The 21,636-nt window shown below is 44.4% G+C and overlaps 2 protein-coding genes across 2 annotated transcripts; both read left to right on the top strand.

The window, feature by feature from the left end:
- The first annotated feature begins 12,642 nt into the window (after positions 1-12,642).
- On the top strand, positions 12,643-13,471 carry LOC123073784 (uncharacterized). The gene has a single exon (XM_044496820.1). It carries the CDS (start codon positions 12,778-12,780, stop codon positions 13,108-13,110), a length of 333 nt encoding a protein of 110 aa, XP_044352755.1. The 5' UTR covers positions 12,643-12,777; the 3' UTR covers positions 13,111-13,471.
- A 5,743-nt stretch (positions 13,472-19,214) lies between these two features.
- LOC123073782 (uncharacterized) lies at positions 19,215-19,940 on the top strand. Its single transcript, XM_044496819.1, has one exon. The coding sequence runs from the start codon at positions 19,464-19,466 to the stop codon at positions 19,797-19,799; it is 336 nt and encodes a 111-aa protein (XP_044352754.1). The 5' UTR covers positions 19,215-19,463; the 3' UTR covers positions 19,800-19,940.
- The last annotated feature ends 1,696 nt before the right edge of the window (positions 19,941-21,636 follow it).

The raw sequence follows: 21,636 nt of genomic DNA, 5'->3' as shown, positions 1-21,636 counted from the left end.
TCGTCATTGTATTCGAATTTCTAGAGTGGAGTACTTGCTACCCACTCTCATGCCTAATTGTTGCATGATAGACAACAAAATTTTGCATTATGTGCACAGGAAGGAGATGCAGCGTTCGACCAAGAGGTCCCTTAACCAGAACAAGTTGATGAAGAAGAAATCACCACAGACGAGGAAGAGGAGCAGCCCCAAGAAGAAGCAACATCAGAAGTGTCCTAGAGCACTTACTCGGACATCTATAGTCTTCAGGGCTCCATCAATGACACGAGCAACCTCGTTGAGTCCCGTCGACACACATCCGTGTACATGAACAACAGCTTCTCTGAGTGGACCAAGCCACAATGATCTCACCGGTTCGGGCTTGCAAAAGCTTAAGCTTGCGGGAAGTCACTACCACGTCTCCATCAATATATGGCGGTATTATTTATAATATATTGTAATGAGGTTGTACTTCAGCTCGCTGAGCTTCAAACACTCATGTTGGTTTGTTCCAACACTTTGCTTTTTATTTGCTTTTGTTTTTCGTTTTTATTTTTTGCTGGTTGCATATTTTTTTGCAAGTTAGCTTTCAAAAACCAGAAAACATTATTTTTCCCTTGGATTTCGTTTGTACTCTAGTTTATATTTTGGAGGAGTTGATCTACGCTGGACAACGAGGAATGCAATCTTAAGGAAGAGAAGTGTGAAAAGTCATGATCATGAAGGTATGTCCTACGAATCCTGTCTTTTGCACTTGAATTAGTTAGAATAGTTGTAGCAGTAGCATGTGTGATGTATTCAGGTGGGGGTAAGTCTTGATAGTTAAAATAAAGGTTTTGTTCCGGTAGCTAAAATAATTATTAACCTTTGTTCTGTTTAATCTATATAACCAAGACTTGCCATGAGACTGTTTTTAAAAGAAAGTGATGATAACAAAGAATAATCGTGCATAAGAGAATGTCTCTAGAAAGACTTGGGTGTTGAGAAAAACTATAGAAAAGATGATGCTAGAGATACTCAACCCCGTAGTGTTAATTTTAGTAGACTCAATAGCCCTTGTGGATAAAGTTGTCCAGAGGAATTTAGATGAAAAGTTATTGTGATTATTCCAACAATCTGTGTTTTATTTTTACGTGGCGCTTCAGCTTCTCGCTGGTACTATGGGGTTATAAGAGGTGTAGTCATTAAATGTCGAATACTTATCTTAATTACCGAGGAAACCCCGCGCGACGGATATGACCTTCGGTTGGACAACAGACTCTTGATGAAGGACGCATGCCGGTCAAACCGTAATTTGGACACATCCCCCACTTCGAGACATTGCAAGCACATCTTGGCGCTGACTTCCAGAGCACAAACAACTATCATGATGATCCCGTTCGCAAATATATGGTTATAAGAATAAGTTCTCATTCCCATGCCTATTTTTCTTTATAAGTGTTCAACTGTGCAATTTTATTTGATCCGGTAAAAACAAGAATTTAATTCTCTTGCAAAGCTTCTTAGCTTGTTTTCAAGTGGGAGTAAGTTTTAAAGGTGCACTTCCTCTCGTGGTTTTGATAACTCAGGGTCACCTCTGTGGAAAAATGCGAGAATCATTTCTGCTCCTTTACGAGATCACTAAAAGGATTCATCAGACGTGCACCCTAGCCAAGATCAAGGCCGCATGCACCTAGATCGGGGTGGCCCCTTCCCCACACGATTGACGAGCATGAGCTGGAGATGCATGGAGGAGGCAGATAGCTCATGTCCACAGAGCTTATCATTTTCTTGTGAACTTCCTTTATGTAACTTGTATCATGCCTGTGAATTTTCTATCTTGCCAAGAAGATTGCTATATGACTTGTTGATATGGACTATATGTGATTGGTAGCTATGATAGTTGGCTTGTTGCTAGCTTGTGTTTTTTATTTTGGTAGATGAAGTTGTATATGGTGTACTCTGGGAGGTATTCAGGACTACAATTCACGGTGGATATTCCATTAACAAGTAGGGAGTTACAAAAACAAGTGCTATAAACGATTTAAGACTAGGGAAGATGTAGATGATGATTACTAGGTTTGTGCTAAAAAAGAAGAGCAATCATGAAATACGCAAGGTTGTAGGTCAGATTGGGTTGAGTCTACTGAAGAACTTAATGATCTTCATTCAGTTCATCGTAATTGTGGTGTTTCTATTATCATGTGATCATGCGTAACATGCAACATGATGGGGGCTTAGGTGAGGAGGCCATGTATATGTACCCGTGATGCATACATATTTTTTGCAATGCATATGTAACTACATATTAATATAATATAATATAATGTGCGGAATAATGCGCGGTTGTCGTGGCAGAAAATGCCGTGGGATCTAACGATCAATGTCGTCCTACCCAGCCCAAACACACACTAGTAGAAAACAGGGCTTCCTTTTGGGGCCTGGCCAGCCCATTAGTCCCGGTTCTGTCACGAACCGGGACCCATGGGGGCATACGTCCTGTTCGTGCGCCCACAGGGCCGGCCGTGTGGACCCATTTGTCCCGGTTCTAGGCACGAACCGGGACCAATGGACCTCGCTCCTGGCCCATAGCCATTGGTCCCGGTTCGTGCCTAGAACCGGGACGGAAGGCGATCCTTTAGTCCCGGTTCCAGCCACGAACTGGGACTAATGATTTGCCTATATATACCCCTCGCCCGCGAGCAAAGCACTCCACAGTGCTTTGTTTTTTTGGCCGGCGAGGGAAGAGCTTTGTGGTGCTCTAGCTCACCTCCTATGCACATGAGGTGTTCGATGAAATGCCCGAGCCACACTAGTTAAGCTTTCTCCTCTCGAAGCTCGACCTCCAAGCTCCATTTTTCCCAAGATTTGTCTAGGTTTAGCGGTCCGTCACGTCCCGTCCCCGTCTTCACCGCCGTCGATCACCCGCCCCGATCTCGTCGCCGGCACCACCGTGGTGAGCCTCTTGTTCTTATCTTCTTCTGAAAGAAAAAATTTCTTACTTTAAATAGATACTTGTCCAATTTTCTTACTTTTATTATTGCTTGTTATTATATAGTGCGATGGTTTTCGTATCCGCCCCCGTCGGCCCTCGTCCCGGCTATGATTCGGATGTGGTATATATTATCTTTTATAACTATTTGGTTCATTTTATTGTTTATGACAATTATGCCCATCAAGTTGACATAGATTTTCTTTATCTAGGAGGTAGTTGAACCGGAAATTCCAACCGACCCTATTGTCGTGAGGTTAAATTTAGTTGAAGAAGAAAACAATTACTTGAAGGAAAAAATAAAAAAATTGAGGAGGAGAAGATGATATTGGAGTTGCATGTTGCGGATGTCGTCGATGATCACAAGATCAAGATGGATGCAATGCGGTTGAAGATTAGAAAGATTAGAAAAATATGCCATTCATACCGAGGCTTGGTATCAATATGCCGTTGGATCAATTGTTACCTTGGTTGTGATTATGATCGCATTTGTTGTTGCACTGAAAGGTTTTACATAGTTTCAATGTATGGTTTAACTAGATGCTCTGGAGAGCTATATGTTGTTCAATTTGAACTATGTATGTACTTTGGTTTTAATGTGATGATGCACTTCTATTAATTTGGTCACTTATCTATCCATGTGAATCTGTAATGGTTTTTGACACACATAATTATATATAATGCACGCAGATGAACCGGCAATGGATGTACGGTGACAGACACACCTCCGAGTACATTAAGGGCATGCATAATTTTCTCGAAGTGGCTTAGGCAAACGAGCAGAATGGTTTTATGTGTTGTCCATGCCCTAACCCTCTCAACTTTTTAGCACATGCTGTGTGGGTTAAATGATGATACCATGCCAACGTTCAACCTTTTCAGAGTTCATTTGAAATGCTTTTGAATTTCAGGGTCTTATAGCTCAAAAAAATCAGTAAATGCATGAAAAATAACAAATGAAGTCAGAAAGGGTTGAAAATTGATGATGTGGCTTTGAATGGTGCATTTTGAACACACAAAAAGTCTGGAGTTCAAATAAGTAAAAAAATGAAATCCCTTTGTAACAGATGAGTTTCCTTATGAAACCCTGATACTTCGAAAGAGATTGTCCGTTTTGTACACGAAGTGCATCTAGTTTTTGCCGTAACCCTCTCAACTTTTTTGCACATGCTATGTGGGTGAAATTATGATACCATGCCAACTTTCAACCTTTCAGAGTTCATTTGAAATGCTTTTGAATTTCGGGGTCTTATAGCTCAAAAAATCAGTAAATGCATGAAAAATAACAAATGAAGTCAGAAAGGGTTGAAAATTGATGATGTGGCTTTGAATGGTGCATTTTGAACACACAATGCTCAAAATAAAAGAGAGGCGCAATGCTCACCTGCACGTTGCTTAGCTTTAGGCCTTGAGGAAATAGTGTAGACTGCACGGAGCTATGTGTAGTTTTCGTCCGAAACCCTGATAGCTCCGTGCAGTCTACACCACTTCCTCAAGGCCTGAAGCTAAGCAACGTGCAGGTGAGAATTGCGCCTCTCCTTCATGTCGTCTCTGCAGTCAGGGCCTATAAACCGTTGCGAGTGCCTCTCGCTTGGCGAGGTGGGACTAAAAAACAGCTGCAGAACCGGTACTAAAGGTGCTCGTGGGGAGCCTTAGAATCGGTACTAAATGAAATGCCTTTGTAACAGCCTTAGAACCGGTACTAAAGGAATCAACTAAAAAGCTTTTATAAACCTCTAGTATTATTGAAACTAAAATTATATAAAATTTATGCAACTAAAATTATCAAAGTATTTTCTGTTCAAAACATTAGAAGCAAAAAAGAATTTACATAAAATCAATAAAAAGCAAAAAAGAAAAGAAAATAAATAAGTAGAAACAAAATAAACTTTAATGAAACTCTAATAGAAAAAAGAATGAACTACAAAACTTTAATGAAACTCTAATAGCAAAAGGACTCGACTAAAATTATCAAAATATTTTCTGTCCAAACATTATAAGCAAAAAAACAAAATAAATAAGTAGAAACAAAATAAAATAAATAAGTAGAAACAAAATAAAATAAATAAGTAGAAACAAAATAAAATAAGTGGAAACAAAATAAAATAAATAAGTAGAAACAAAATAAACTTTAATAAATAAGTAGAAACAAAACAAAATAAAATAAAATAGCAACAGTAAGTATTTTCTTCAGAGTAGAAATGAAATAAAATAAATAAAGCAACAAGGAAAACAAAAAAGACGTGCCACCTACTAGGCCACCACGGCCTGAATACGACCAGAAACCCAATCACGGGCCAGGATTCAGGCCTGCAACAGGCCAGTAGGCCCACAGGCACACAGTGTACGGTTAGGCCCGAAAGCCTGCAATTGAGAGGAGCTCGAGAGGGTGGGCGCAACAGCGCTTATAAACCACTCTCGAGCTCTCTCAACTTGCGAGGTGGGACTAAATTTTTGACGCGGGGTAGCACAAGGCCTTTGGTCCCGGTTGGTGGCATCAACCGGGACTAAAGGGGTGCATTGGTACCGGTTCGTGACCAACCGGGACTAAAGGGGTGCATTGGTACCGGTTCGTGGCACGAACCGGTACCAATGCACCCCTTTAGTCCCGGTTGGTGCCACCAACCGGGACCAAAGGCCTCTACTTCCCGCCCTTTGGGCTGCTGAAAAGAGACCTTTGGTCCCGGTTGGTGGCACCAACCGGGACTAAAGGGGGCATTGGTCCCGGTTGGTGCTATGAACCAGGACCAATGCTCTGGGTATATAAGCAGGACTTGTGAAAAATTTCACTTCTCATCTCGCAGTTGCCGCCCCGACGACGCCGACGACATCGACACCGCCAGGCTGCCACCCCCATCCGCCATCTCCTTCGTCGCCGTCGCCCCTGTCCCGACCTCGACGCGCCCTGCCCCGACCTCGCCGTCGCCGAGCCCTGCCCCGACCTCGCCGCGCGCTGCCCCGACCTCGCCGTCGCGCACGCCGAGCGCCCTGCCCCGACCTTGCCGCCGCTCGCCTGCACTGTGAGCCTCACCGCGCCGTTCCCCCTCCTCTCCCCCCCCCGCGCCCCAACGCCGCCGCCCGCCCCGACGCCGACGACGAATTCACTGTTCACATATATATAGATTTTTTTGTTCATATTGTAGTAGTAGTAGATGATGATGATGTATGTATGTTCATATGCAAAAGTTAGGATTTTTTTCTGTTCATAGATTTATTTTGGTGATATTATTGTAGAATATGCAAATGTTTGTATGTTCATATGCAAAGAATATGTCATTTTTTAATAGAATTTATATGATTTTTTCCGTTGTAATTTTGTTCATAGAATTTTTATTGTTTTTTCTGTTGTAATTTTGTTCATAAAGTTTTAGGATGAAAAAAAAGAAGAAGAAGAAAAAAAGGGAGGAGGAGAAGTCTCGTTTAGTTTTAGGATTATTTTAGTTTATGTTTAGTTTAGGAAGAAGGAAAAGAAAAAGGAGAAGAAGTGGAGAAATAAATAAGAAGAGGAAAAAAGGAAAAAAAAAGAGGAGAAGAAAGAAAGGAATAGAGGAGAAGAAGAAAAAACAGAATTCTGTTTTTTCTTCTTCTCCTCTATTCCTTTCTTCTTCTCCTCTTTTTTTTCTTCTTTTTTTCTTCTTCTTCCTTTTCTTATTTTTTATCGGGTATGTATTTATCGATATACCCCCTCCACGATAACTTCGACATGAGGGGGCGGGGGGAGGGGTCGCCGAGGGTTCGAGGGGCGAGGATTGGGAACTAGCTAGGATAGAGGGTCGAGGGTCACCGAGGGGTCGAGGGTCGCCAAGGGTTCGAGGGTCGAGGGTTCGAGGGTCGTCGAGGGACCGAGGGTTACTTTGTTGCCATGTTCGTACCATCATGCGCCTGTTACTTTCGCCTAATGATGAAGACATGGTTTTGTTGAATCCTTTGACACTAGACAAACGTGACATGAGGGGGTCGAGGGTCGGGAAATAGGATAGAGGGTCCTGGATCGCCCGAGCGGTCGAGGGTCGAGGATCACCGAGGCGTCGAGAGGTTGCCTAGCTAGTGTCAAAGTATTGAAGAAATCCATGGATTTTGCATATGAACACTTGAAGCGTTGCCGAGGCCACCCAAATTTACCAAGTTAAAAGAGCGTTGTCGTCGAGGTCACCCCGAACCCTTGAAGCGTTGCCGAGGCCACCCCAAACCCTAGAGAAGCGTCGAGGCCGCTAATATGATTCCTTGTTGTGATTAGGTAGCTAGGTCTATGTTTGCCACTAATATATCCACCTGCTATCATGTTTGTATAATAATTGCCACGTTGTAATATTTGCAGAAACAATGGAGCACGGACGAGACGAGGCAGCAGAAGAGGTGTTGGGGGACATAATCTTAGCCGGAGCTGATGTCTTGTCGTATCTAAACGATAATGATGGTCTGGAAGGACAGGGTGAAGAAGCAGGCTACGGTGATCGAACAATGGAGGAGGAAAGACATGATTATGATGGCTCTGGTGACCGAATGCCGGTGCAAGAAGGAGACCGTGATGACGGCTTCGGTGACCGAAGAGAGTCCGGCCAGGTATATATATTAATTAAGCCTGTGCTGACTAGCTAATTGATGCATTCATTGTTTTGGTATGTACACATATTAACTCTCGTCTTTCTTCTTTTTTCTAGCCCTCCGGATCGAGCACAACTTCGGTAAAGAAACGAGGCCCGAAGAAAAAGTTGCGCTCGGATGAAAGGTTCACGATCACAGCAATCGCGCGCGATGGCCAACCGATTGAACCCATCCGGACCAAGGAAGCATTTTCTGCTCAGTGCGGGGTTCTTGTTAGGGACAAGATCCCGATCAGCATCCACCAATGGTTTAAGCCTAAGAAGGAAGACCCTGAGGTGTCTTATGTCAACGATATGCAGAAAGATAATCTTTGGACCGCGCTGAAGGCAAATTTCACCCTACCGCCAGAGGAGGATCCGGAGAAGCCAGTTAAAGAGCAAATGATCAAGTCTCATGCTCTTAAGAAGATGTCAGATCTATTCGGGAGGTGCAAGAATGAGCTGAAAACATCGTTTGTCGACCAAGAAAAGACACCAGAATTCACCGGCCGGTATGAGAAGATCAGAGATCACTGGCCCGCATTTGTGGCCCACAAGACATCGGAGAAGAGTAAGAAGATGTCAGCGACAAACAAGAAAAATGCTGCGAAGAAGGAGCTTCACCATCGCACGGGGTCAGGTGGCTTCCTCAAAGCCCGGCCGTTGTGGGCCAAGGCTGAGAATGACCTGCTTGATAAAGGGGTCGAACCAGAGACATTGAAGTGGCCAGACCGTTGCCGGACTTGGTTCTGCGGGGTTGGCGGAACCTTGGACCCTGTATCAGGGAAGTGCGTTTGGACGAACGACCAATTTGAAATACCCGTCAAGAAGCTTCAGCAGTATATCGATGTAGCGCAGCAAGGGACGTTCGTTCCAGACAGAGAGACCGACAAGCTCACAATGGCCCTCGGGAATCCTGAGCACCCTGGACGGACACGAGGCATGCCAGGCTCCGTTCCATGGAAGGCTGGGTTTCCGGACGCAGACGGTTACAAATGCCAGGAGAGGAGGAAGAAAGTGGTGCAGACCCAACTCCAGGCGCTGCACGCAAGGGTACAAGGGCTAGAGGAATGAGAAGCAGTTCGCAGCAAGCGACCTGCCGAAGCTACCCCGCCATCTCAGCGGAGAAGCAGCGTGGCTTCCACCGAGCTGCTTCAGCTGGAGCCTGTCTTCACGGCTCCTGCTAGCTACCCCGTGGATGCTATCACGGAGTCTCAACATTGCCACCTTATGACGCAATGGCAGAACTTCAAAGTCAAGGCGGCTGTCGGCTCTGTTCGACCTCCTGAACCCGGCGCAACTTTTCACCGCCGTCCGATTCCAGAAGGATATGCTAGGGTGACGGTGGACGAAATAACAGAGGGATTTGAGGACCTCGAGCTTGACCACCCTACCGGTGAAGGGGAGACTCGGCTGGGTTCTGCTCTGAAGACTCCATGCCTATGGCGGAAGGAGCTCATCAACCTTCCGAACTGGACGCCTCCGCCTCCTCCTCCTCCTCCGGCGAGTCAGGGCACTCCACTTCCTCCTCCGCCTCCTCCTCCAGCGAGTGATCAGGGCACTCAGCCTCCTTCTCCGGCGTGTGGCGGCACTCCGCCTCCTTCTCCACCTGTGCCGGCGCGCCCGAGCAGCCAGCCTCCTCCTTCTCCGCTTCGTCAGCAAGGGCGGAAGAGCCCCGCCGCCGCTCCGGCTGCTCCGGCGCGTAGTAGTCCTTCTCCTCCGCCTCGTAAGCAAGGAAAGAAGACAACCGCAGCCGCTCCGTCTGCTCCGACGTCTAGCAGTACAGCCAGAGGCGGGAGGCAATACAGATTCGGTCCATCTCTCAAGCCTCTAGAGAAGTTACCATACGAGAGGACCATGGAGGAAACCGCGAAGATCGTAGAAGCCGAAGTGACAAACTTCTTTCAAGCGGTGAAAGCAAAGAAACATCCACCTCCGTAGGAGAAGATAGATCCGGTGAAAGTAAAGCGCACTATCGATGCCCTGAAGAAACCACCACCGTCTCCACCGAAAAACAACTATGAGCGCATTACTGAAAAGGTATATATGGAAGCGGAGCGGTCGGGAAGTACTATCAGTGATCGAAGGTTAGCAGAACGACAATGGGGGAAAAAAATTGCCCAGCTCGGCGAACAAGCGAACCAATCGTGCCCCCCGCTCAAGGTGTCTAGCGATATCGTCGTTAATCATCCGGAGATTTTGCCCAATACCAATCTTCAGATTACCTGCCCGACGATGTACATTATGATTTTCTGGAGGTGGACGAACACAAATACCATTACGGGAAGCCTCTCATCAAAGATGAAAGATCTCTAACAACGATGATGCGAAGATTCCATGATTGGTACATGGAAACCTGTAGAGAGTCTGGGGGGACGAATACTTTGACGCTGAGAGTTAAAGAGGAGCACGACCTCGTTGGAATTGATCTGTTGTCTATTCCATTTGAGGAGTTCTTCCAGTTTTTCAATCAAAAGGCCCTCGATAAATTAACGGTCACTTGCTACTGTCTATAAGTACTACTTCTGTCATTAAGTCTCTATATATAGCTCATCTCTTTCATTGCATGTATTTATAATTATCCTCACTATATTATGCAGATTGAAGATCGTCGAATGCAGAAAAGCAGAAATGTATGATATTGGGTTCATTAACACAAATCTCATAGATGAATTTACAGTTAAATTTCAAGCCAAAGAAACCGAGGCCAACTTGCTCAAATCGTTGGTAATAAATCAAAACAAAGATAAAATACTCTTTCCTTACAACTTCAAGTGAGTGTTACTGTCTTGTGCATATTCGGTTTCCCTTATTACTCGAGGTTATAGTAATGTAATTGATGAGTTATGCATGCGTGCGCAACTTCCACTATATTCTCCTGGAGATTAAGCTTGAGCAGGGACTAGTAATCGTCTTACACTCGAGACGAAAAGATCCCGAGACCTATGCGGACATGACTAAAATTCTCAAGAAGTAAGTTCAATCGATCATTATCGCACCATATCGGCAATTTTTTGTTCATTTCCTGATATCAAGTAATTATTTTATTTGTCTCACAGGGTTTGGAAAGTATTCACCGCACAATCTCCAGGACTGCGGAGGGAGCTGCGATTTACATACCCGAAAGTAAGTACTACTAGCTAGCTAGTTCGGCGCATCTCCCGTTGATTCTAGCTACTTTCATCAATGCCATTTATAATGCTTTCATTATCAGTTTGATTGACCTCTATTTCTCGTAAAGTGCTTGTGGCAGGAACAAGGGAATGATTACTGTGGATACTACGTGTGCGAGTTCATCTACAACACGACTTGCAAAAATAAGCGGGGCTACTCTAAAAGCCAATATGAGGTGCGTAAGCAATAATATTCACAATTTCATTTTATTAGACCATCATTTCTGTTGAGTTTCATTCATACATATGTATTAACCCCCTTCTTCAAATTAGACGTGGCAGATGTGGAATGAACTCCTACCACAAGATCGCATGAAAGCAATTCAAGAGGAATTGGCGGGATTCTTTCTTGACCACGTCATCAATAAAGCCGGAGAATACCATGTTGCAGCTGAGTTCATATATAATTAGGAGATTATATTGTAAGAGATCTTAATATTGTATATATGTAGCCAGTAGCGTTCGGATAGATATACAAAAACTTGTTGTTCGCCCAATCTCTCGGAGAAGGAGAGGTCGATATCACTTCTCTCGGTATGCATATGTTCATCACGAACTTCTGTACTTAATGGTTTCCTTCATTTGCTTACTAGCTAGCGTGTCGAGGGCCTCTCTATACTATAGTACGTAGCGTCGACCAAGCACGGAGATAAGAGAGGACACTTCTCTCTATTAGCTAGCTAACACCCTAAATAAACCCCCCAAAACCCCTAAACCACCCTCTTTCAAAAAAAACTCAGCTCCTGCCAGCTGTTGACGCGTGGATGCCTTTTGGTCCCGGTTGGTGCTACCAACACCAACCGGGACCAAAGGCCCTCCTGCCTGGGCTCGCCGCAACGGCCACGTGGAGCCGCTGCGGCCCATCCGTCCCGGTTGGTGTAAGAACCGGGACTAAAGGTATATGGCTTTAGTACCGACTTTTTAGTCCCGACTCCCCAACCGGGACAAATGAACCTTACGAACCAGGACAAATGTCCCTTTTTCTACTGGTGACATCAACTCCATGGATGTACTGATGTACACACAGCCCACCCCCGGCCCTACCCAATCAAAGCTGTATGTGTGCATGTGGCACAAGTTGTTGCGACGTGTTGGGCATGCTGCAAGCAACCGGGTGTTATGTGGTGGCAGAGACAAGACACAAAGGAAAAGAAAGGACGTTACGCTAGGATCCAAGCGTTAGACGTTAGACGGAGCTATATAAAATGGATGCGTAGCCAGGGGAAGAGCCAAGGGACGCAACCTGTAATGGATGTGCTGCCAGGGGAAGAGCCAAGAAACGCAACCTGTAACGCAGATCATTGGTCGGTCAGCAGACAGCAGTACTAGCTACCACTTCTACCTGCTGAGGAAACACCTTGGACTTGGCTAGCGTGTTGGGCGGCGCTTCTTGAGACGGTACGCGACAGCCAGCTCGCCGGTGGGTGATCGCAGGAAATCACGGAGGCGTACGAAGCCAGGGCAGACCCCCGGCTTGGGCGGAGGCCGTACGCGAGCGTCGGCCCCGGACGCGGCGCCGTGTACCGCGCCATGCATGTACATGCACCCTAGATCCTTTCGACAGCGGTGATTACTTAACTGCGCTTGACTAGTCATAGGTGATACTACGTACTACTATACTACTGTCAGAGAGTAATTAACAAGCGGTAGCGATGTGTTTCTTCATTACCTCTTGTAGATAGATTCTTCTACCTCGATCCAGTAGAAACGGAGTCGCTGTTTTCCACTCACTACCATGACTAGATGTTCAGGGTCCGTCTAACGCTAGGTCCACTCACTAGTCACTACCACTCATGTTCAGTGCTACGTACTATTACGAGTATTTTCTGTTTGACGACTGAGTGGAGACTCGACCGAGGCTTGTTGAACTTTCAGAGAGGCAGTGCTCCTTGATTCCCGCTACAGCTTCCCGCTCCCACGCCCACTATTTGTTCCGGCGCGGAAACACGGGACGGCTAACTTAACCTACTCTGCTTCGTCAATCAAACACACAGCACAACCAAAACCAAGAAGACCCCCGCTTTCTCCGCGTCCGCTTCTCCCACGCCAACCCATCACCAGCCATCCGTCGATGCAACCGGCGCAGCCTCCGTGTGGCAGCCGGAGAGGAGGGAGAGGAGCCCCGTCGCGGGCGGCGACACTCCCACGCTGCAACCACCATCGGCTGCTCGTGCTCGTCGTCATCGTGTACCTGCTGGGCGGCAGCGACGTTCTTCTTCTAGCCGCCGCGGCGCCGGTCCGCCGTCTGGGAGCAGAGGCATCCGTGGCGTACGACGTCGGCTCACGGCCGGTACCGGAAGTGGTTGCTGCGGCGGGCTCGCCCTCGTCGACGCCTTCAGCCGTGAGGTTCGCCGACGACAAGCGGCCGGTACCGAGCTGCCCCGACGCCCTCCACAACAGGTAGGATCGATACGATAGCTCAAAATAGCTAGAAGAGCCATGTTTGGTCTTGCCGGCGCACAATAATGTCTCGATTTGTACAGATTCATCTTGTTCTCGTTCTTATAGGACTATATACTATGATTCTGACTAGTTACTGGATTCACGGTAATTATATATTGTGCCTTCAAGTAAAAAGTTCGAGATAGGTTCTCAACAATTATATATGGTTCCACTGATTCGGTTCTCGGTTGTGAACATGGGATTGTCTGAGCATGTGTCTGTTTTTAGCCAAGAGATTCTTGAATCTCGCCGGGTATGCATCTGTGAGCTGTCGATCGAATTAAGAGTAATATATTTTATTGAGGGGGGCTAGATATAACATACTTTGATGAATTATTTTCTCAGTTGAAATATACAAGGTAATTTGATTGGTTGAGACTAAGGTAAGTGAAATACAAGTAGATTCATCTTTCTAATACTTATTACATGAGTAGATCACTTTTTAAAGCTTGGATTAGTTACATATTAATATAGTAAGTGTTAGTCAAAGTCTTCTCTTAAATAATCAAAAGAGGACTTATAAATCCTGCAAAGCAACAATCACACACGTACGTCAATAGCTGGCACTTTAAAATTCCTCAAAAGGCCCACATAATGCCAGCATAGAGAAAATAAGGCATTTTCGAAATATACTAGACATGGTCACGAAGGGAAAGGTCTTTTAAGGCATTTTTCCAAAACAACTCAAAAGATTGACACAAAGGCATTTTTGAAATGCCAGCAAGCTCAATTTGAGGCATTTTTCCAGAACGCCTAAAATGATCAACACACAGGCAATTTTTAAAACGCTAACAAGCTCAATTTAATGCAATTTTCCGGAATGCCTCCAACGACTATTTGTAGCATTTTTCATACTGCCTCTAAAATTGTGCCTTGCATATTTCATACTACCTTCGAAACATTTTTGTGGCCTTTCTTATGATTGCCTCTAAACCATTATACGGCGTCTTTTGTATTGCCCCCAAAATGTTTCCGAGGCACATAAGAATGTCACAAACTTTGCATATGCATATAAGAATATGATAAAAACCACTATTAGGGATGAAAATGGAGTGGAAAGTTTCCGCTTTTCCGGAGGAAAAATGAAAACGGAGAGGAAATATGAAAACGGAAATGGAAATTTGCAAAACTGAAAAGGAAATGGAACTTTTTATGCGGAAACGGAAACAAAAACGGAATGGAGTTTTCCGGTGGAACACACGTGGAAACGGAAAGTTAATATGGAATTTCCGTTTCTACTATAGGTCCATGGCTGCTTTGTAGCCCAACTACCAAACAATACGCAATGACACAATGAATAGAATGAGCAAAATGTATCATTTGAGTACCGGCTTTTACTACCACACACATACTCAGCTAGACCCTATACGGAATTGTCATGTACTACTACAATACTACCCTGTGTTACCAACACAACCATATTATTATTTTGTAGCCATGTTAACAATTCCATCAATTTGTTAGTTTTTTGTCTGTATTTCTCCAGGATTCAAGGGGGCTTTAAGTTCCGGTCAACACACAGTTTTGTTTCCGTGTCCGCTCTGCATTCGCTCCGGATTTGTTTCTGGTACTATTTGTTTCCGTATTCATTTCCGGGGTTTCTGTATTCGTTTCCGCTTCTGCAAAAAAATATGAAAAAAAATATGGCAGCACCCAGTTCCGTCCATTTCCGCGCCGTTTTCATCCCTAACCACTATTACAGCAAGCTCAATAATTTGCATCTAGCTCTGTAAAAACACAAATACAACAGTAAAACAAGATTGAGAGGCTTGCATCGGCTAGAAGTATCACCGTGCACGTGAATAATGTAAAGCATCACCATCAGAATATCTTCACAAATTCAGAAATGACATCAAAGTATCAACCACAATCACACAGGTACACTGCATACTGTTTTGACAACAATATGAAGAAGTGTTCCAGCTTGATGCAATCAATCATAAACAAACACACACAAGGGCAAACCAATCAGCGGCCTGTCACCTTCAACTTCAACCTTCAGCGGTGTACCAGCAATTTTAGGCTTCTAGAAGAGCAAAGAATGTTCTCATCACTGTTACAGGCTACAACGACATGCATGCAAGAAAAAAGGAGTAGGAAAGATCCTATTTAGTGAATCTTCACCAGGCATGCCAGATGTAAGCAGAAGAAACCTCTTGCTCTAATTAGCTACAGGAAAAGGCATGTACAACTCACCTATGACCATCTTTTCAAGTTTCCCTGCCCTAATTCCTAAGCATGTTGTTTCCGGTTGTAGCAGAGATTTCTTTAGTATCTTTTCTCATGCTTGTTGTCTCAGAAACTCTCTTTGTCTTCATTGTATTCCTTAGTGCACCGTCTAAAGTACTACAACCAGTCTGATGCTTGGTCACTTGAGTTCCAGTTGTTGTTTTGTTGGGATCTACATTCCCGCTGTTCTTGAATGACATTTGAATACAAATACCAGACACCTACACAATTGGGTAAAAATAAATATCCTATATAGTTACACATGGTTAAATTTTGTAGATAAGCACAAACCACCAAATATGAGTTATAATAGTACCTTAGAGTACAACATGGTGTTACCATCTGTTTGCATAATCCGCAGGAAGAAAAAATGAGTTCAGAATATAGTTGCATATACAAGAAGAGAGCAAATGAGTTAGTAAAGTGTTACGCATCATATGTTTTGGCATGACCATAGAATACACCTAGCTTGGGCATTTCCTAGCTTGTTTATTTTCTCTTTTTTACAAGGCAACTCAGTTGTTTCTTTGAGCACGATGTTGACAAGAACTTCAACACAATCAACTAGTGCCTTGTCGTAGGAGTACGCTTCAATCGAAGTAAAAACAAAAACATCTTGTCAAGTTCATACCTATGAGGATGGTATACTTCTTGACACTCCCACCTTGTGCACATTTAGTTTTGAGTTGAACGATGTACTTGCAAAGGAGGGGGTCATAGGTGCGACAGCTGTTACGACATCCAAGGGGGAAAAATGAAAGCAAAGGAAAAATGTACAATGAATAATAAGCGCATGAGGGTGGAGTCTCCAAGGCAAATGCAGCAACCCCACACTTTCTGGATGCCCTAGATCTTGAGCCCGGAACTCTTAACTTACATTTGGATACAGTTTTCTCTTTTCGAAACCCCAAATTTTAAGCCCATGCTTGGCATCGATTTTTGTACTTTCCTCTGAGCAGGAGTTACGAGCTCGGCCCATGTATGTTCATCATTTCCTCAACTCTTCAAGTAGACCTATGTAAATTGTACTCGTGTTACCAAATATCCTAAACCAAAGAGATCTTCCTCAATCTACTTCCCAATGTGGATCTCTCAGGTGAATAACAATCAAGACTACCATCTCCTAAGATTTGGAGAAAAACTACAATGCGATCAAGGCCCCCCTCTTGTGAATAACAATCTATTGGATTATGAAGACCTCATCTTGTGGAGAAGATTCATATTGGAATCAAGACTACAATCTCCTAAAATTTGGAGAAAAACTATATTCCTTTTTTTCCTTTTTATCCTCATGCTACACCTAAAAGAGACATCATCTTTTCAAATACTATAAAGACAATCAAAATCTTTAGTTTGACTTTGGGATCAGAGAGTTAGTTGTGTAGACATGAAGAATCTTAACAAAATTAACAAAAAGGCACATTTAGAGTGTCAAGGATGACAGACTTAAGCAAGTATGTGGTGCATGTCAAGGTTGAAAGTAAGTTGGATCTGCTCATTCCACAAAACATCATGATTTTTTTGGTTTTGTCCTTGTTGTTCATATTTCAGATTGCAGTTATTATTTTTCTTCGCTGACAAGGGCAAAACTAAATAACACTTTTAAGGATTTGCCAAGGGGGTAGAAAATTTCACTTATGTGTACTAAACTATTTTACTTTTACTTAGCTCATTGTATAACCATAATAGAAATCAACTAATACATTTTGATATTAAACTTAAACAATTGAATGCTGCTAAACATTACATAATATCATTTTTGTTACAATATTCTATTGTTTCAAATACATTTATGTAGAAATTTAACTTGTAGTTTGCATCAGAAGTTCCATCTTAGTTTTTCCCCTACAATTTAGTTTGTGTGAAAAATCTTTCTGTCAATTAACCTGGAATTTTCCACGCTTTGAAAAACTAATTTATGCTACTAAGTTTATTAATATATTGCATGTCATGTGTTCGCACCACTTTTATTATCTTCATTATCTCAAAAGAAATCTATATCTTATACACATCTAATAAATATCTATACATTGTGGGCGGTGTTGGCCAAAACCATCTCCAATCCTATAGGTAATTAAAAAAACCTTACTTTTCTAAAAGACAAGAAGGTGCTAGAAATTATGTGGGAGGGCATTGAAGCGTTTCAAGCATGTTTTGCAATTCTTTGCACATGCTAAACAATGGGATCTAGAGACATTCTGTGATCACGCATAAAGTGATTGTGAAGGACGAGCGTGAGAAAATTCAGAATGTTTATGATTTTGAATGGATGGGTAAACCTGTCCAGCTTCCAGAACAAGAGGTGGCAATGTTTGAAAATTTTCTCGAGATGCATCATCAGATTCACAAACGAGAAACTGGTACAAGCTCCAGATGATTTAGAGGAGCATTTTTGAATATTTTATGTAAACAATTAAAACACATGGTCGAATAAATTAAATTTAAATTTGGGCTATATTATTTAAAAATTATATGTTTTGATTGTAATATTTATTCCCACCTCTCCGGTTTAGAGGGCTCAAATTGGGAATCTCATCAACCAACGTAGATTATGAGTGGATGACACGAGTTTTATGTATACAAAACTGCTCAATGAAATATTTCTCACATATTCAATTCCCAAAGTAATAAAGTGTAGCACCCTCCCTCTCATTGGACTTGCATAGTGCATGTATAATAAGATGCATGCATGATCACTAATTTCCTCTCTCTTATCTCTATGAATTAAATGTGGCATGGGACTCGAAGCACTTTTACTCAATTGGACTCAAAATGAGCCTAATATAATGAAAATATGAATTTTTTTAGATGTGCCCTTTAAACCGGGAAGGAGGGAGTATGTTGGCATTGTTGTTGCATGGTAATCTTTATCTTTAAGTATTTCAATGTTCAAAGAGAAAATGAACAAGGGAAAAGCGAAACGGCGCGGACGATTAAATTTTTTTTAGATGAAAGTCTTAGATGAGCAAAGCCCATGCGACTGTCCACGGACACGCCCGAATATGTCCATGGACAAATGGGGACGTTCGTTTGAAAGATAGCATTCAAAATGCCCTTAAAAATTCCTCCCGTAACGAAAAAGCCCGTTATGACTTTCCGTTGAAGATGCCTTCATGCCATTATCCCAGCCGAGAGACACGTCAACTCCATATATGCACACATTACCTACCCAAGGTGTGTGGGTGCATGTGGTACAAGTTGTTGCGACGCATGCGCACTGGGTGTTATGTGGGAGCGGTGACACGACACGACAGGCAAAAAAAAAGGACGTTACCCAGGCGTAAAAGCGTTGGACCTATATAAAAGGGCCGTGCAGCCAGGGGAAGAGCCAAGAAACGCAACCTGTAATGGATGTGCAGCCAGGGGAAGAGCCAAGAAAATCGACCTGTAAAGCAGATCACTGAAGAAACACCTTGGCGTCAGTGGAAACCCACCGTCTCTCTCGGCTAGCGTGTTGGGCGGCGCGTCTTGAGACGGTACACGACAGCCAGCTCGCAGTCGCCGGTGGGAGGCGTACGAAGCAAGGGGAGGGCAGACCCCCGGCTTGGGCGGAGGCCGTACGCGAGCGTCGGCCCCGGACGCGGCGCCGTGTACCGTGCCGTCCGCCATGCATGCACGTACACGCTAGATCCGTATCACGGCGGTGATTACTTAACTGGATTTGACTAGTCATACGTAGTGCTCGGACTGTCAGAGACTAATTAACAAGTATAAGTAGGGCAGTCCACGGTAGCGATGTGTTTGTGTTTCTTCTCCTAGATTCCTCTGCCTCGATCCAGTAGAAACAACACGCTGTTTTCCACTCACTATCATGCACGTAGTGTATTTTCTGTTTGACGCGCGGTTGAGAGTCACTGGGGACTCTCGACTGTCGTTGAACTTTCAGAGAGGCAGCACCCCCATGCATGATTCCCGCTCCCACTCGCATTATTAGCACCGGCGCTGAAACACGGAACGGCTAATTAACCTGCTCTGCTTCGTCAATCAAGCACACAACCTGCAAGAAGGCTACCCCCGCTCTGTCTCCTTTCCTGTGCCGCGCGCCCCTCCGCCAGCAACCCGCTGGCGTGCGTCGAGCACTCGTCGATGCAACCGGCGCAGCCTCCGTGTGGAAGTCGGGGAGGAGGGAGAGGAGCCCAAGCGGGGGCGGCCGCACTCCCGCGCTGCAACCACCACCGGCTGCTCGTGCTCGTCGTCATCATGTACCTGGTGGGCGGCAGCGACGTTCTTCTTCTAGCCGCTGCTGCGGCGCCGGCCCGCCGTCTGGGAGTTGCGGAATCCGTGGCGTACGACGTCGGCTCACGGCCGGTACCCGAAGTGGTTGCTGCGGCGAGCTCGCCGTCGTCCACGCCTGCTGCCGTGGGGCTCACCGACAACAAGCGGCCGGTCCCGAGCTGCCCCGACGCCCTACACAACAGGTAGGATAGCTAGAGAACATAGCATAGAGCAAAGAGCCATGTTGAGTTTCCCTCTTACCAAATTGGCCACCTTTGGGCCCAATATTGTCTACATTTGTACAGGTTCATGATTCATCCTTGTTGACTCGTTTCACAGTAATTATATTCTCATGCCTTCAAGCAAAAACTTCGAGATAGCTGTTCTGAACATTTCTACTGCCACTGCGTCGGTTGTCAACATGGGATTGTCTGATCGTGTGTCTGTTTCTCGCCAGAGATTCTTCAATCTTGCCGGGCATTGATGTAGACCGAACCTCGCCGGCGAGATGCGATCTGTTGCCGCGGTCCTATCTTTCACAACACTTCATCTTTTGTGGCAGTAACGTTTTGTCTGCGCACGTGATGCACACGAAATAGAGGGTTTGTACCCTGCGGCTCAGCACGAGAAAACCAATCTCGACGATGGTACTCATGCGCAAAACAAGTTCCTCGAAAGAAATCTCAATACAGAGGTTTTCTAAAGATTTCTCTAAAACTTAAGGCTTTTTAGACAGCTTCGTTCAAAACTCGATACGGGTCTTTTATCCTAAAAACACATTGTTTCTATTCATAAAAATATAATTTATGTATTACATGGCCGCACCTGGCTTTATATAATAGCTAACTAGACCTGGACTTAGAAAGCACGAAAACATATGTAAGCACGAAAACATATATAATAGCTAACTCTGCCTTTTACATCTCGGCTGAATTTAATTATATAAACTAAAATCCGGTGCGCCATGTTAATCTGATTTGATGAAGGTGGACCCCAGCCCAAGTTGGACAAAAAAGACATTTTTTCACTCTAGTGTAGTGTTAAAAAAGGTCTTACATTATGGAACGGAGGGAGTAACAATTTACAAGCCCTCCGTCCTGCAAACTCTCGGTGTGGCAGAAATAAAAATAAGTAAAGCCTCCTCCTATTCTCTTTGAACGAACGTGACTTTCCCGTAGTTCAAAAACAGGACCTCTTCAAGACTATATCCATCAACGTGACTGACCCAGGCTTCATGCTTCTCATGCGTCCATGGCTGTACGCATTTGCATTCAAGTTTCACTGTACATTTACTAGCAAATTCTTGATCCATGTTCATATACTTCGGTACATATGTGTCATCAGTTTTCAAACTTGGCTGTAGATATTCTGATGTATATGCAGCGTATTTTCGGAGAACACCGGCTTCACGCGAAACATCAACTACCTCAGTTTTTATATTACAACATGTCGTATCAGGCATGCAGCTGTTAGCTGTCGATCGAACTAACCATTATTTTGGAAATATTTTAATACAAGTTTTACAGTAGTTGGCTTTTTTGGAGCCGTTCGTTTGTCTCGATCTAACGGCGCATACATACGTAGTACTCGAAAGTACGCGTATGAAAGTACTCGAAAGTATTATTAGTCTAGGGGCATTTTAGTCCTAGGAAATATATGACAAGGTGGGGCCCTCTCGTCCAATGCAAAACCGCCGCCCCTCTCGTCCAATGCAAAGCCGCCGCCGTGCTCCTTCCCCTCTTCCATCACCATTGCAACCGCGGCCATCTCCTAGCCTTCTCCTTCTCGCGGCCGCAACTTTGCTCTTCTCATCTTCCACATCCACCCCCCTCTTCCATCCACGCAAGATCCTCGATGGAGCAGCAGATCGAGCACATCGGCGGCGGCGAGAACGCCGACTTCGTGGAGATCGTCGGCGGCGAAAACACCGACTTCATGGAGATCGCCGGCGGCGACCAGGTCAAGATGTCCAGGTTGACGGAGATCCGTTCTTGGTTTCACAACATATTGCAGATGAACTGGACGGCAATGGCCACTTTGAAGC

The sequence above is a fragment of the Triticum aestivum genome, chromosome 3D, assembly GCF_018294505.1.
Source record: "Triticum aestivum cultivar Chinese Spring chromosome 3D, IWGSC CS RefSeq v2.1, whole genome shotgun sequence".
In the NCBI taxonomy this organism is placed as follows: Eukaryota; Viridiplantae; Streptophyta; class Magnoliopsida; order Poales; family Poaceae; genus Triticum; species Triticum aestivum.
The sequence above is the reverse complement of the archived record's forward strand: the minus strand, read 5'-3'. Positions and strand labels throughout refer to the sequence as shown.